This window comes from Phymastichus coffea, unplaced genomic scaffold (genome assembly GCF_024137745.1).
Source record: "Phymastichus coffea isolate CEN01 unplaced genomic scaffold, Cenicafe_Pcof_1.1 PCOF00016, whole genome shotgun sequence".
NCBI classification, from domain to species: Eukaryota; Metazoa; Arthropoda; class Insecta; order Hymenoptera; family Eulophidae; genus Phymastichus; species Phymastichus coffea.
This window is the reverse complement of record NW_026706827.1, coordinates 4,078,300-4,095,702: the sequence shown is the minus strand read 5'-3', so window position 1 is coordinate 4,095,702 and position 17,403 is coordinate 4,078,300. Positions and strand designations below refer to the sequence as shown.

Here is a 17,403-nt window from a genome sequence, read left to right as displayed (position 1 = left end):
TCAAACAGTCCTTGTCGAACAGATGCTAAGATCCGAGAGCAGTTGGAATGCCACAGCGGACTATGCCAGAGAAGTAATCGAAGAATTACGAAAAGAAGAGAAGACGAGAAAAGAACAACGAACCCAGGGCGCTCGCACTAATGCGATTCCCTTGTAGTTAACTTGACAGATTCTTCTCGGATGAGAAAAAAACACAGAAGAAGACGACCGGACGATGCGGTAAGAAGAAGACGACCGGACGATGCTGTAAGAAGAAGACGACATAGGAGTCTGACAAACCTGAACCCTCGATCAATCAACGACGATCGGGGGACGTAGGGAAGGACAACAAGGAGGAAGAGCTAATCAGCTATTGCCACCCCCGCGAAGTAATACCTAGCGGCAGTTCCGCGGGGGGTTCCTGCATCCTGCAGTTGTGGTCACCACTATAAAAAAAATGCGCCATGATATTTACCTCAACGGTGGTGTGGAAAAAATATCAGTAATGTTTCTTTTATATTTTCATTCACTAAAATGGGGGGTTGGCGAGCGGAGCGAGCAGGGGGGCGGAGCCCCACTAGTATATATATATATATATATATTATGTAGGGTCATTAATTTCTTTAATAAGACAAAAATTTCAAGTAAATACGTCCGATGTTCTTGATTTTTTTCTTTACTGAATTTTTTCAACGATGATCCAATATTATTTTCTATGTTATTATACATGTTTTCGATGTAATTTTTCCTGTAGAATCGAATGGTGTAATCAGATTTGGCATAGAAATCGACTGCGAAGAATTAGCGACCAAAAACCACGAAAAAAGTCGAAAAAACTCAGTTTTTTGACTTTTTCTCAATGACCCACTACGATTTTCGAAATTCTAATGATACCACTGAATTCGTCAGAAAAAAAGACATAATTTAAAAAAAAAATTTTCTGTAGCCACTTTTCTAAGTAAAGTTATCGCACTTTGAAAATTTCGGGAATTTTTTTAGGTTAGAAAATCACCACCTTAAGATGTGAAAAAAATCAGGTATATTCCTTTTGGCAAGTAGTATATCCATGATTTTTTTTTGTACTGATATCGCTATTATATTTCGAGAAAAAAAATAATTCGTAAAAAAATCGTTTTTTGCATATATATATATATATATGGGGGGGAGGTCGGAGGCTAATTATATGGGCAAAGCACTTCTTAAACACTATATTAAAGATAGCCAAAGGTTATTTTGAGGTTTTCGAAAGAGGGCATTTCACCATTGTTAATGGGGGGTACCCTTTGGATCGGTATTCGATAGTTTCACTCATATATTTCTTACGCATGTTGTAGAAATATATTCGTAGCTATCATGATTTTATAATTTCTTATACTTTTATATCTATGTTATTAATGACATCGAAACTGAAACTACGAATGAAATAATATTATTATAGAAAAATTGTAAATCAGAGCTTCATGTGTGAGTTAATTTATAAATTTATCATCTACTTTATTCAATGTTCGTATTCTCAGTTTAAGAAAACCATTTCCACATGATACAATGCAAATCATATTATCTACTACAACATAGTTAAGGAATAAAAAACTCATGATTTTTTTTAATTACCCATCGTCATCATTTGATACGATTATTGATTGCGATATCCGAGGAAAGTGAATTTATGAGTGTAAGATACGTCTATAGAGATACTCTATTCGATATCAACGCTACACCAAGCTAATAAATTCACACATTCATGAGCCTGATTCCTGGCTATTTTAATTCCTTTTTTCATTATTCAAGAGAAGCTTTCCTATCTTTTGTAATTTTTGATAGCACTAATGTGCATGTTTCAACATAAATTGAAGGCGAATGATACTATTTGTAATTATAACATGCTCTCTCGTCAACAATATCGTGGGTAAATTATACATTTTTTTCTTTTTCTTTTGCATTCTGACTATTCTCTACATTGTGGCATTGTTTAAGGTTCTTGCGTGAACTACAAAATTGATTTCATGAACACGCTGAATAAAATTAGTATATTGTTTACAGCTTCTGGTGAAGATTCTGCATTCACATCTAAAGTTCGAAAAGATTTAATGAGCTACCATAGTCATCCTGCAACTCCTTCGAGTACCATTCCATCTCCAGGTACAGGTAGTATTAATTCTATCCATGAAGATTATTCTGAGATAAACAGTCCAGGATGGCCGCGAACACCAGTCAGTCCTGTAAGTATCTTCATAATTCGAATCTCTTTATCAATTTGTTAACCAAATAGACTAACTGCTAACAATTCTTTAGAATTAAGTTAAATATAGATCATGCAAAAATATATTTTTATTTAATATAATGATTACAAACTCCAATATATAACCATCCCTTATAAAATACTGCAATTATGAATTTCATTTAATTATTTAAAAATAATTTTGTTACGGAATGAAGTGTATATAATGAATAAAATAGTATTGAAGAATGAGAGATGCACGAAATATTATTCATTCATAATTCTAATATCAAAAAACTGCTTTTTAAACGTATTTTATTACAAGGTATTGAGAGCTTTGCTACTAAATACATGAAAAATAGCTGTTGAATTGCATACGAATCTGTACCAATGATTGTATAATACTATAGAGAGAATTATAACCAACCAACATTTTTAGTCAAGAAAAGAAGTTCCTATTCTATATATTTATCCATCTTATTACCACCGTTTTCTGCTCTATCTATTTCTCTTCCATACCATCATTTTTCTAGTTGCATTTAGTTAAGCACAAAAAATTAGCCCCCTATCTCAATGACTTTTAGATTAAACGTATTTAACTTCCTAGTAATTTGGGCAGGTTATCTCTCCCTTTTACCTATCAATAAGTTTAAGGCCAAAAGAATTTGATAATAAATATTTATTGTCTTTTAAATATTTGTTTCATTTTTTCTTCAGTCTCCATCAGTCTTTTTCAGGACTACTTTTCTAACGTATCTATAAAAGACCCTTTTCAGAGCCTCCCAGTTTGAGTGAGAGACTAATGCTAGTCAATAAACCCACTCAGGTTTAGAATCCGCCTATTAGGATCGTCAGGTCATCAACTAACGCCAAAATCCATCTCAACGCATCCTCGTAGGATGAATGACGTCACCATTTTTTAAAAGAAAGGCCCTCAACACAGTACGCCTGGCCTGATTGCCAAAATTTAAATCCGAATAGCTAGAAGGGAGATTAAGCGGAACGTGTGCGATGACATCCCTACAATGCGACCCCGGAATAACATCACTTGTTGATAAGTGATAGCTCGCCCAAGAATTCAAGGTTCCCTGCCAAAAAAGCGAAAAAAGAACGAGACTCATTTTAAACTGTTTACGTATTTCTTTGTACCTTCCTTTGATAAAGATTTCGAAGTTATCGGCATAGCCATCAGGGCATTGTCTATGTTGTTTATAGAAATATTTCTTTTGATTTCATTGTCTTCTTAATGTAACTAACTATTAAACGTAGATGAAGCATCCGGTGCATAGGTATGTCTTGCCTAGCATACAGGTCCATCAGCCTTTTCACCGTTTTCAGTATAAATTAACGAAGAACCCTTGCGAGGGGTTCGCCTTTGATTTTTATGTAACTGTAATATGTTATAGAATATAAAAAAATATGAGACACGTATTTTTTTATCGGCGAAGGAGCGTTTTTAATGGGTGAAAACAACCCTTAAAAATCACCTCTAAAAATGAACTTTTCTTAATATCTCTTGTAACGGGGTAACTATCCGTTTATTTAATTTATGCGCGCGATCGTATCGAAGAGCGCGCGGGATTATCTACACGTTCAAATTCGAAAATCGGAGAGCAGGAGGGAACGGGTGTCAGTCAACCAACTATTTACCAGTGAGAAATAACTACATCAGAATTACGATCAATATCACAAGCGAGATCGTTTATTGCCTCTTAAGTCTACAGTTAGTGTATGTGTGTTGTTCACACTTTTCCGCTTTGAGGGTGGCGCGGCGTAATCAAACATTACCACCCCTCTCTCTGGGCGCCAGTAGGTTGGCATAGCCCACTGTCTTTCACCCCTTCGCTTTCAAATATATTGGGGATCCGGAAGTCAAGTTTGCTGCGACATCCCTGACGCACTCAGCGAGTCGGAACCTTTTTGATCTAAGGCGGCGACCTCCTCGAAAGGAGTACCGATCTTTTCACGGTTCAACGCTCAGGGAGAGCGGAACTAAAGGCTTGACCCTCGGTTTGGGCGCGACGGGACTCTAGTTGCCCCAACGTCTACTGCGTCGGAAGCACGCAGCATACAAATCTTACGAGATTTGCTTGACCTGGTACCACTACCCCGCAGAGGCCAACCCAAATTGGGATGTCAGAGGAGAGACTCAGTCAGGACAGCCAGAGGAGGATTCCTTAGACGATCAACCAACTAAGCCCCCCTCCTGGGCTCGCGTTCAAAATACATCCCACCCTGCGTTCCTGTATTAAGGGATTTCTCCCACGACTCACAGGTCCATCGCTTCGACATGCCGAGGCATGTCTCCCCATTGCGTTTCGGTCCAACCCGCTCACGCTGGTGGGTATCCGTCATTCGAAAGGTTGTTTTTACCCCGTTCCGTCCCAAAGTCAGATCTTTCAAAACTCTGTCGTTGGGTCAAAACAGGGTTCATCGCGTTCGAAATTTAGCCAGAGCCGCCATTTGGCCACCCTTCTGGGTGTTCACCGCGTCACCCCGTTGAGGCGGAGCAGTTGGCACTTGTGAGATCTGCCGTTCAAAGAGACCTCACTTTAAAACGCGGTCTTAAGTCTACAATGTATTCGGCCCGCGTGTTTATGTTTACAAGACGCGCGCGCGACAACAACATGCAGTGTCGGATCGCTCGCCGCTCTTTGTTCGCCGAGTTACTACATGCACGATTCTTATTGAGTACGCGAGATTAGTTAATAACAATTATAGTAATCGCGGAATTAAGCTGGCGAACTTACCTTATTAGCAGCTGTACGGTAGCACGAGAGTAAACGTTCGCACCCTAGTTGCGGAAAAGTCAGTCTTTGTTGCGAGGTATCTCGCGTTTTCAGTTTCGCCTTCGATGGCGAAACTGCTCATTCACGCACACTAGCACGCATTCAGCTCCGTCAAGCGAAGGCACAGCTCATCTCGGTCCTTATCAGTTGACTCTCTCAGGCGATATCGATAGCTAATCCTCTTAGCACTCAGAAAACTCAGGAAAAACTCTGGTCTTTTTTAGCAGTAGCTGAGTGTACGGGTTCTAACCTTACACTCGGTCAAGTGATATCGATAGCTAATCCTCGACTAGTTCATTTTCATACGCGCGCGTTCCGTCCCGTCGCGTGCCGAATTCCCTCGTCACATTTTCCCCAACCGGTAGGTGCTGCCCTCACAGGCAGCCGCATGGTTGGGCCGTTAGCGCTAATAAGACGTTTACCGTCACACTCTAAAATAAATTAAATATTGATATAATTTCAATATCAAATTGTTTGTTATAAAATGGCAGTTTACTACAATTATTTATACCATAAAGGGTTGCAACCTCTAATTTTTTTAAGTAAAAATATTGTTTTTTTACAATTTTTCGAATTCCAGCTTTTCAAAATAGCTTAAATTAAATTAAAAAATATAATTTTGCAAAGAAAGCGGAAAATTTTAGTCGAGGTATTTTGGGAATTTCATCAAAATTCGATTTATGGGAGTTAACTATTCTTATATTCACAAACTTTCAGAGTTAATATTCTTTCGTGGAGTAGCTACGTAATTTAATGATAAACATGGTTTGTATGTATTTGAAAATATGTAAACAACCTTTACGAATTTTCTGGAAATTTATTTATATGTTGAACTCATCTTAAGTCACCTGACTTGCGGTACTTGTCTTCCGTTATGTGGGTAGATGTTAATATTTATCTGCTACAACCTCCTAGACCAAATCGTTCAAATATTTCCGGAAAACGAGCTTACTATATGTGAAGGCGAAGACAGAATGCAATATGGCGAGTTAAAATGATAATCCTTTTTAATAGGTTTAGTACTTAATACAATAATACGGGCCGAAAGACCATCGGACGCGCGTATTGATTTACAAACTCGGTAGGGAGAGAAAGAAAATACAAAATAAATTTGGCGCAAACTAACGCTCGGTACGGCTCAATCGTATATTGCTCAACGTTAATCCTACCTATCACGCAATCCTAATTCAAAAATAGCGACGCGAATAAGGTAGGTGCACCTAGCCTTTGTTGCGGTTACGGTGATCAGTCGTAACCGTTAGTGCAATTTTGAAACCGGTGCTCTCAGTCACTCCGGACGTCGCTGTTGTTGCTGTCGTTGCAGACTCAGACCGTTGATGCCGCTGCAGGCCAATTCTTTGCTATTTCAAACAGTTTAAAACATTAAATCACCAATTTTGTTCAAAGTTGGTAGACTTGTTACTTATACAGAGGTCAACATCTGTTCAGAGTTTTAGATCAAAATATTGATAAGGGGCCGACTTATCAACTGTTGAAAAAATATTGAACTTTTTTTTATTAACCTAATTTCTCGGAGACTAATAAAGATATGGACATGATTCTTTTTTCAAAAGACGCGGAAAGAGTTTAACTTTTAAAATGTAAATAGTTAAAAACCAAATCATTTATTAATGTCATTGTTATAAACAATTTTTTCAAAAAATCGACGATATCTCAAAAAACGATATTTTTTTTTATTTTTGCACCATCGTGTTCCTTGTCATTTTTTTACGTAAGAAACCGTTGAGAAAATCAAGTGTCCGCTAATAGGATTAAGACAGCACTAAAATGAAACGAACCGCGCGCTAACCGCTCGGCCGCTCGGCCGTCCGCTATTCGTGCGGTTCCAACGTTGCCTGCTGCAATTGCCTTTAACGAATAAATAATTTCATATTCTATCAGTCTTTATGTATTTATTTAAATAATATATAAATTAATTGATTAAATAAGTAATACAAATGAACTATTTTTTTATACAATTTGATATAATATTGAAATCAAACATTTGCTCTCTGCGTTTGATCGGGCTTGAGACCGGCGCATATTTACGAAGCAGCCGCATTAAAAATGTTTTTTTTATCGGACCTACACCATAATACTCTTAATAAGTTATTTACAAGTAATTTGTTCTAACCTATTTTCTACCATATATTTTTGAATATACGTCATTCTCACGCCCGATCAAACGCACAGAGGAAATGTTTCACTCAATGTTGTTTCAGATTGTACAAAACAATAGTTCATTTATATTACTTTATATTACGTTATATTAAGTAAATAAGTCATTAAATTTAATTTAAATGTAATTACTTATTTAATTAACTAATTTATATATTATTTAAATAAATACATAAAGACTGATAGAATATGAAATTATTTATTCGTTAAAGGCAATTGCAGCAGGCAACGTTGAAACCGCACGAATAGCGGACGGCCGAGCGGCCGAAAGGCTAGCGCGCGGTTCGTTTCATTTTAGTGCTGTCTTAATCCTATTAGCGGACACTTGATTTTCTCAACGGTTTCTTATGTAAAAAATGACAAGGAATACGATGGTGCAAAAATTAAAAAAAATATCGTTTTTTGAGATATCGTCGATTTTTTGATAAAATTGTTTATAACAATGACATAAATAAATGATTTGGTATTTTACTATTTACATTTTAAAAGTGAAACTCTTTCCGCGTTTTTTGAAAAAAGAATCATGTCCATATCTTTATTAGTCTCCGAGAAATCGGGTTAATAAAAAAAAAATCCAATATTTTTTCAATAGTTGATAAGTCAGCCCCTTATCAATATTTTGATCTAAAACTCTGAACAGATGTTGACCTCTGTATAAGTAACAAGTCTACCAACTTTGAACAAAATTGGTGATTTGATATTTTAAACTGTTTGAAATAGCCAAGAATTGCCCTGCAGATGTATCTGCTGATGCTGTCACAGATATAGCTGTTTAATCTCTACTGCTGATTGCTCTGGGCTACTGTCGTTATCGATACTTGTCACCACTTGTAGATCTTTACACAAGGAAACTTTATGCACGGACAAGGCTTGACGCAAACTCGAACCGGCTCAGACGATACTACTTCTAAGTACCGCGCCCGCCTCCTCTCACTGTAATTAGTTAGCTCGTGCACTTCAATCGCTATCGAATCGCGAACGGTTCGATACCTTCAATCGATTACCGTTGCAATAGACTGTCTTAGAAAGATTATTTATGAATTAAGAGGTACTCATACATTTTTTAGTCAAAATATTTTTTCACATGATAACCTGCAAGAAATTTTAAATTTATTTATAATAAATTACAATATACTATTGCGAAAAAATCCATAACTATTGCAAATAAATATAAATATAATAAATAAAAATATTGTGTCTGCAATTTTTTAAAATATAGAATTGAGGCAATACGTTATCAAAAGTAGTAACAATGTCAAAAAAAAAGTGTAATTTATTTTATTCATTAGTTATTTATAAAATGGTCTTATTTTTCTCATGCAAGTGTAAGCAGGTATACCAATGATATAACTTTTACTGTAAAACAATTCAGTATATTGTATAATGTTATTAGTTACGGTACATAGCTTGTACAATAATGAAATTCTTTGAGATAATATTTAGAGTATAATAATTTTTGATATCATAAATATTTAATAATAGCAACATTTGAACATCTGGTGCTTCGCATTGTTCAGAGACGCAGCGTTTCTCTTTTACCTCATTGTATTGATAATTTGTAAAGGAGAAAGTGCCGTGTGGTCGACGAGCACTAATCTCTGAAATCTTACCGCGAGACAAACTCGGCAGAAAGGGTACAGGTGGCGCATATTATCAGTCGTTGTGCCCACACGTGTCGAGCAGATGCAGCATTCTGCAATGACAAGCCGATAACGTTTGGCGCGGCTCGACGAACTCAAACACCCGAAACTTCTCCTTAATTTTTTTGGCGACAAAGGAAGAGAGCACGTCATCGTTCTCTGACAGGGCGCAGCCAGTTAGTCTGTCGATAGACAGCGAGAGAGTCGCTTCGCAGTCCTGCATTGTTAAGTTTTGGTTAAGTTTCTTCTCTTGTCTTACCCTACCTGCCTTCACTTTGATCAATGCAGTGCGTTAATACTTCGTTAAGTGCTAGAATGAATGTCTGTAGTGCGAACCCGTGAAGCTTTGGACTCAGCCCTACGCGGCTGTAGTGGGTTACGCCCTAGAGCGTCCCCGAGAGCGTTACCTCCACGCGATTGCCGTGCCCAAATTCCACGTGGCGGCGAGGGCTGTTCCCGTCCTCGACACGTCGAGGTCGCCTTAGGCAGTCACCATAGTGGTGCGCTCTTCCACTTTCGCTGCGGCATCGTAGTATCTGCGCACATCATCCGAGAGCTATCTGCGTTTCGTCATTGTGTGTGTGAGTGTGTTGCGCCATGTATAAATGTATTGAGGTTTGCGATTAATTATATTATAGTTTTTCATATATATATATTGTTTTAACGTTCGCCTTGGGCTTTTACCCTACTTACAAGTAGGGTTTTTTACGACCTTGGCGAGCGTCGGCGTTGTTCATTTAACATACGTTAATTAAATTTCTAAATATAATAGAAATTAAAGTACCCTTGTCAATTTATTGCACTAATCCTACTACCTCCTCTTTATTGATCTTTCGCGAACTCTCAGTGGATTTAACTAAGTAAAATTCAAAACATACATAGAAGTGAGTAAGAAATTATTATTTACTGTCAGTGAAATTCATTATTTATCAAGTTTATATATTGCAAAGCTATATGTATATACACTAATCATGATGTATTTTTTTTATTGAATCTTTATGTTATGCTATTGAAAACTGTATATAATAATCAATTTTTATCTTTTTTTAAATCAATTGTGACTATACGAGGTGTGTTAAAAAAGTAAGGTGACTTTTCAAATTTCACGGGCAACGTACTTTCGATTATCGATTTTTTTGTTTTGTTATATTGGTACACTCTTCCTGAACATCTGTACCAAGTTTCAAGTGTATAGCATTTTTTGTTTGGTTGTGAGAGGCGTAAAGGTTATAAGTGTTTTGCGTGCTCGGCGATTTCTTACTATCGAAAAATATGGATCAAAGGATTTGCATCAAATTTTGTGTAAAAAATAAAATAAAGTGCTCCGAAATACTTGAAATGTTGACGGTGGCATACGGTGAAACTGTTCTGAGTAAAAAAAATGTTTACAAGTGGTACAAACTCTTCCAAGATAGCCGGGAAGATGCCAATGACGAGCCTCGCTCTGGACGCCCAAGCACGTCAACAACTGATGAAAACGTTCAAGCAGTGAAGAAAATTGTTCTGGAAAATCGTCGAATCACTATCAGAGAAGTTGCTGAGGATGTTTGTATATCGCTTGGCTCGTGCCATGAAATTTTTTCTAACGTTTTGGGCATGAGACGTGTGTCAGCGAGGTTTGTTCCGAAATTACTAAATTTTGACCAAAAGAATCGTCGCATGAGCATCGCTCAAAAACTGTTGAATGACGTCAACGACGACCCAGATTTACTCAAAAGGGTCATAACTGGTGACGAATCATGGGTATATGGTTATGATATCGAAACCAAAGTCCAATCGTCACAATGGAAGAGCCCAGATGAGCCAAGACCGAAAAAAGCACGCCAAGTTCGATCAAATGTCAAAGTTTTGCTCACTGTTTTCTTCGATTACCATGGCGTGGTGCATCAGGAGTTCTTACCATATGGACGTACGGTCAATAAACAGTATTATCTTGAAGTTATGCGCCGTTTGCGAGAAGCACTACGAATGCCCTTGCTCACTCATCTTTGCTTGTGAGAGATTTTTTGGCCAAAAACAACACCACAATCATGCTTCAGCCACCATATTCACCGGATTTGGCCCCATGTGACTTTTTCTTATTCCCAAAACTAAAGAGACCTATGAAACGACGGAGATTTGCAACGATTGAAGAGATAAAGACTGCATTGCTGGAAAAGCTCAAGGCTATACCGAAAAGTGCTTATGAAAAGTGCTTTGAGGATTGGAAAAACCGTTGTGATAAGTGTATTATATCTGAGGGGGATTACTTTGAAGGGGACAACATAAATATTGATAAATAAATAAATATGTTTTCTTAAAAATACAAAGTCACCTTTCTTTTTGAACACACCTCGTAGATTCTTATACCACTAATCAAATTTTTTATTGTAATGATTTTGAATTATCCTAATGATGTAATTATTAAATCTCTTATAACAAAGATGAATGATTATTATTTTACCACAAATGTCACAGAACGCTACACGTTTTTATTTTATGTCTCTGTCAAATTTTCTGAGCTCCAAGAAGGTTTCTAATTATTAACATCGGTAGTTGAAACTCAAATTGCTAAACCATTGTTAGGATTTTCGTCTCATATATTATGAGATGGCGTTAACGAGGAAATGGACTTACATGTGCGTAGATTAAATGGATATTGTGCATTCATTGGGTTGGAAACGGAAAAAGTGTTAGAGTATTGCACAAAAAATAGAAAATGTAGAATTTGTGACTTAGAACTGAAAACTGGATTACATAAAGAATATGGTTGTAGACTGAATTTCACCGATAGCGCCAAGGCAATGGAAGCTGATGGGGCTGTTGAATTAGTAACCAAGAGTGAGATTTTGAAAGAAGCCAATGTTCAAGTTTGGGTGTTTATAGGCGACAGTGATAGTTCATCTATCTCAGGAATTCAAGAAGCCAGTGATTATACTATAATAAAGCAATCCGATATGAATCATTCTACAAAAAATGTAGGTGATTGTCTTCACGAAATCCATCAAAATATCCTGCAAGACCCAGATAAAGAATTAACTAATAAAATAATAAAGCACATACGAGGTGTGATCAAAAAGTAAGGTGAATTTTGAAATTTAGCGGGCTACGTCCGTTCGATCTTCGATTTTTTTATTTGGTTATGTCGGTACACTCGTCTAGAACATACGTTCCAAATTTCAGCTTTGTATTATGTTTGGTTTGTTTGTGAGAGGCGTCAAGGTTAGAAGTGTTTTGCGTGCTCCACGATTTGCTGCTGTCTAAAAACATGGATCAAAGAGTTTGCATTAAATTTTGTGTGAAAAATGGAATCAAATGTTCCAAAACACTTGAAATGCTGAAAGTGACATTCGGTGAGTCTACTTTAAGCCAAAAAAATGTTTACAAGTGGTATAAACTCTTCCAAGAATGCCAAGAAGACACCGACGACGAACCTCGTTCTGGATGCCCCAAGCACATCAACAACTGATGAGAATGTTGAAGAAGTGAAGAAAATAGTGTTAGGAAATCGTCGAATTACCATTAGAGAAATTGCTGATGATATTGGCATCTCATTTGGTTCGTGCCAATCAATTTTGACGAGTGTTTTAGACATGAGACGTGTGTAAGCGAAGTTTGTTCCGAAATTGCTCAATTTCGACCAAAAGAAACGTCGCATGAGCATCGCCCAAGAGCTACTGAATGACGTCAACGATGATCCAGATTTACTCAACAGGGTTATAACAGGTGACGAAACATGGGTATACGGTTATGACGTCGAGACTAAGACTCAATCGTCCCAGTGGAGGCATTCTGGATCACCAAGGCCAAAAAAAGCACGCCAAGTTCGATCAAATGTAAAGGTTTTGCTTACAGTTTTCTTTGACTGCAGGGGCGTGGTGCATCATGAGTTCTTGCCACAGGGTAGAACAGTAAATAAGGAATATTACCTGCAAGTTATGCCCAATTTGCGCGAAGCAATCCGCCAGAAACGTCCGAATTTGTGGAAAAATAAAAATTGGCTTTTGCACCATGATAACGCCCCTGCTCACACATCGTTGCTTGTGCGCGAATTTTTGGCTAAAACCAACACAGTAACGATGCCACAAGCACCGTATTCCCCAGATCTGGCGCCCTGTGACTTCTTCTTGTTCCCAAAACTGAAGAGGCCCATGAAAGGACGGCGTTTTGCCACGATTGAGGAGATAAAGACGGCATCGAAGGATGAACTAAACAAGATCACAAAAAATGATTTTTTGAAATGCTTTGAGGATTGGAAAAAGCGTTGGCATAAGTGCATTATATCCGAGGGGGATTACTTTGAAGGAGATAAAATAAAAATTGATGAATAAATAAATATTTTTTGAGAAAAATAAAAATTCACCTTACTTTTTGATCACACCTCGTACAACATTGCTTCTCTTTTTCTGTGCATTAAAATATAGGTGATGTTTTGAAAATTCAAAAAGTGATATGAAATATACCAAAGCATCTGTTTGATCACCATTAAAATTTTAGTACATGGTGCAAACGCGATACTGAAAACTCATCTGATATTCGTCTTTATAACATTGACCTACATGAAGTATTGACAATCTTCTTTTCTCAGTTAACTGACAATGGACAGAAATTTACTAGCGCTGCTAGTAGCCAAGAAAATGAAAGTCTTAACCATTTCATGTGCTCTAAAGCACCAAAAGAAATATCGTACAGCACATTAGAATCTGCCGATTACAGATTCAATGCTATCGTAGCACAAAAAAATATAGGAAAAAAATATACCATAAAATGCATCGATACTTTGAATATGTCAATTAATAGAAAAAATTTAGAAAAACATGCAAATGCTTATAATGAACGTAGTTAAAAATTAAAAATATGTTTAGTTGTCTAGAATTTAAGAGAGCAAGATTAGAAAACAAAGCTAAAAGAGCACAGTTAAAAAATAGGAAAGAAAAAACTGAGAATCATATAGTACGTACCAAAGTGGAATAACACTAATAGATAAAGTGCATTTGTATACAAACATTAATTGTATACAAACATTAATTGTATACAAACATTAATTACATACTCCATACAAATATGACAATCCTAATTTGGCTGTCATTTTCTTCGATTTATAAACTAATAGTTTAAAAAATAATTGCGATATCTTACAAATATCAATGAAATGTCACCAAGATTATATATATATATATATATATATATATATATATATATATATATATATATATATAACTCAATCAATTCCACCATAAGTCACCAGAGTTAATGGATTTAATAAAGTGAATAAGAAACTCTTCTAGCATGGACAAGAAGTTCCAAGACCATCTAAAAAAGCAGTGAGTGAAAAATTTATAGAATACCTCAATTTATTTGATAAAAAAATGCATTCTGGTTGTCCACAATTGCAACTTTGACTCTATAAGACTGTAGAATAATTGGAAAAAGTTATTTTTACTTGATCTATTGTAACGGGGTATGAATCCGTTTTAATTTCTTTGTCTCGCCTAATGCGCAGTCGTATCGGAATGCGTTCGGCGAGATCGAAATAATCAATTTTTGTTAACTAACCGAGGAGTGAGAAAGGATAGGTATCAGTCAACCAACTTACTAATAGCAAAGACAATAGTAAATTAATGTTTCAATCATACATGGACTAGTTTATTCATTATATAATCTACACGCATTTGGCCCGCGCATTTACGCTTATACGATGTGCGCGACAATCTTACGTGCCGCCATTTCGTTTACAGTCGCTCGTTCATATTACTCGCTTGCATGCTCGCTCGCTACCGATTTTCTTGCGTTCGCAGATGTGAGGGGAGAGCTATGATATTACGCGCGGTCGCTTATGAAAAATCATAACGCGAAGCTGGCCAGCTTACCTTATACGATTAGTCGCACTTCAGGGGGAGCAATTCAACGTCATCTCTTAACACGTGGCTCAGGTTGCCACTTTTCCAAATTAAAAACAAGGCTCTTTCTGTTGTCCTGCTGCTTCCGTCGAACAGATTCAGCGACCTCGTGGCTGGCCCCCTATGACGTCTCGGCTAACCACTCGAAACCGCAGCAACAACAAAAACTATTGGTAGTCTAGTAATCGCACTCTTTGCAACGTAGACACTCACGCACGCTACTACCAATGCTAGAGTTATTCCTCTGCTCACGTTGCTATTCAAGCCGGCGGTGCTCGTAGATTCTAGCTGCTACTCAACCTCACGTTACTCCTCGACTCCTGCACACTGTTACCGGTGTCAAAGGTACTCTCTCACTCACGCACGCTGTTACTGATTCTACCGTTGCTCCTCGACTCGGTCCTTCTTTCTTCGCGCGCGTTCCGTCCTATTTCGGACCGAGACGTTTACCGTCACACTGTATAAAGAATATATTTATGTATTTTGTGATACTCTGTAAACTTTTAGAAATGAGTTTCCTAAAAAAAGTGGATATAAGCTTACTACTTTGGCTAGTGAACAAAATCTCTCATATAATGGAGCACATGATGTTTAGTTTGATGTTTTATTATTAGAATAGTTTTGCCTTAAATATTTCGAATTCTTAGAAATAAGTAACACTACTAAAACTATTTATGAAGTTATGAACCAAATATAAAATAATGAAAATTCCAAAAAATTATTGCCATCTTTTGAACAGGTGTAAGAGGATATGAGTTTATCAATGTAAAAAAATTATCAAGCCATGGAATTAGTTATAAAACACTAGTCGGCACATTTAAAACTAATAAACTTGAACAAACTAAATCTTTATTACAACAAAAAGTCGATGGCAAATCTACGATTATGAAAACTGCTAAGCCTTACAGAAAGTTTTAGATTACTTGAGTGCTTTTAAATTTTAATCCAGTTCCAATAACAATAAATATATTTTAGTAAAATAACCTGCTCCTTAATTTTTTTAATAAATCTACTTTTATTATTTTTATCATCATCTATCCATCACATACATTCAAATTTATAGTTAATTATAGTCACATGTCTAACATTGCATATTATTAACTGATTGCAAGGTTATGGCTATGTACACAAATAACTAATGCGACGTCGCCGTATTTCATACGAAGCTGTGTCAATATTTAAAAAGTGATTGCCTGCTTCAACTTTAACTATGTAATACTCTATAATTCATGCAGTATGATATCAAAAGAAATTATTATTTTATTATTTAGATAATATGCTTCAATATTATTTAAATCTTTTTATTTTTATTAATTTTTTCAACAGAAAAAAATAAAATTCTATCCAGTACTCGTTCATCCATAAGAGTTAATGCTATTTTGCTCTTGACTTTTGTCTGACTATAGAACATCATTAATATTGAATATAGAACATCAATTTTGTGATGAATTATTTGATTTTTTAATTTTGTGATAATAAGAGTAGTAATCACTAAAGTCAATTTTTTGATGAAATACACGAAACACCTTCACTAAAATTTTCTGTTTTCTTTACAAAAATGTATATTTTAATTTACTTTGAGTGATTTTGAAAAGCAGGTCCTAGAAAAATTGTATAAAATAAATATTTTTACTTAAAAAAATTAGAGGTTGCAATCCTTGGAGGTGCAAATAATTGTTATAAAACTGCCATTTTATTACAAACAATTTGATGTTAGAATGATATCAATATTTAATATTTTTAGAGATATCAAGAAAAGTTTATTTTCAGTGGTGATTTTTAAGGGTTGTTTTCATCCCCTAAAAACGCTTCTCCAACGATAAAAAAAATATATATATCTTTTTTTTATGTTCTACAATATATTATACTTACATAAAAATCAGAGGTGGACACTTTGCAAGGGTTTATTGCCTATTTTACCTTTTCCGGGTACATTTGCTTCGGTTTTCCAGTCGATTCCTCCAAGAGTGTTCTCCTTTTTTTTGCTCGTATATTTCGTTGTGTTTGTTCCCTGACAAAGTCAAGGAAATTGGTTTTTAGTAGAAGTTCCAGTGTATCCTCTGTTTTCGTGAATGCATTTGACTTGTCTCTAGGATTGCACTCAAGCACTATTTTGCTTAGTCAGAAGCCTAACTGTTTTAGCCGTATTTGTTACGCTACTCTTGCTTCAATAATGGCTCTGCCATGCTTCTTTTTTAGCTTTACTAATCTCATTCTTGAAGTTTTGAGTATTTATTTCTACATCTTCTATCTTTTTAGGTTTTCGAAATTCGTAGCCCTGTTGCTTTCCGGGCCTTTCTTCTTGCTATTTTAACGTGTTACATTATGGCGTACTACTAGATTGTCCACTCGGTTTCATTGGACAATTATTCTCATATGATTCTACTATAGCTTTCTGGATGTGATATACTGTACAATAATCCAGTTCCTCTTCATTACCGTAGCATTCTATAAAATAAGCCAGTTTTTCTTTCCACTGCTGCTTGTATCTTTTCCAATTTGTGTTCTTAGGCTTTTTCTTATATTTCCTTTTTGGTTTTAGCATTTCTATCCCGGAAGTGACGGTCATATGATTCGACGTGGATAATTTCTTCTTTTTAGATTATTTTTTCCTCGATATTCATTGAGTTAATAGTAAGATGCTAGCACAGGGCATGCCCTAATGCACATAATAAGCAATGTCCATCTGTGTACTTGTAATAAATTTAAGTAGTGCTTCT

The 17,403-nt window shown here is 36.1% G+C and overlaps 1 protein-coding gene across 6 annotated transcripts in view; it reads left to right on the top strand.

Annotated features, from left to right (window-relative positions):
- LOC131675125 (trithorax group protein osa) overlaps positions 1–17,403 on the top strand; it is a 1,031,961-nt gene that overhangs the window by 519,483 nt on the left and 495,075 nt on the right. For all 6 annotated transcript variants that reach the window (XM_058953975.1, XM_058953976.1, XM_058953974.1 and 3 more), the window contains one exon: positions 2,020–2,198. In XM_058953975.1, the coding sequence (XP_058809958.1) occupies positions 2,020–2,198 (179 nt within the window). The remainder of the gene's footprint in view (positions 1–2,019; positions 2,199–17,403) is intronic.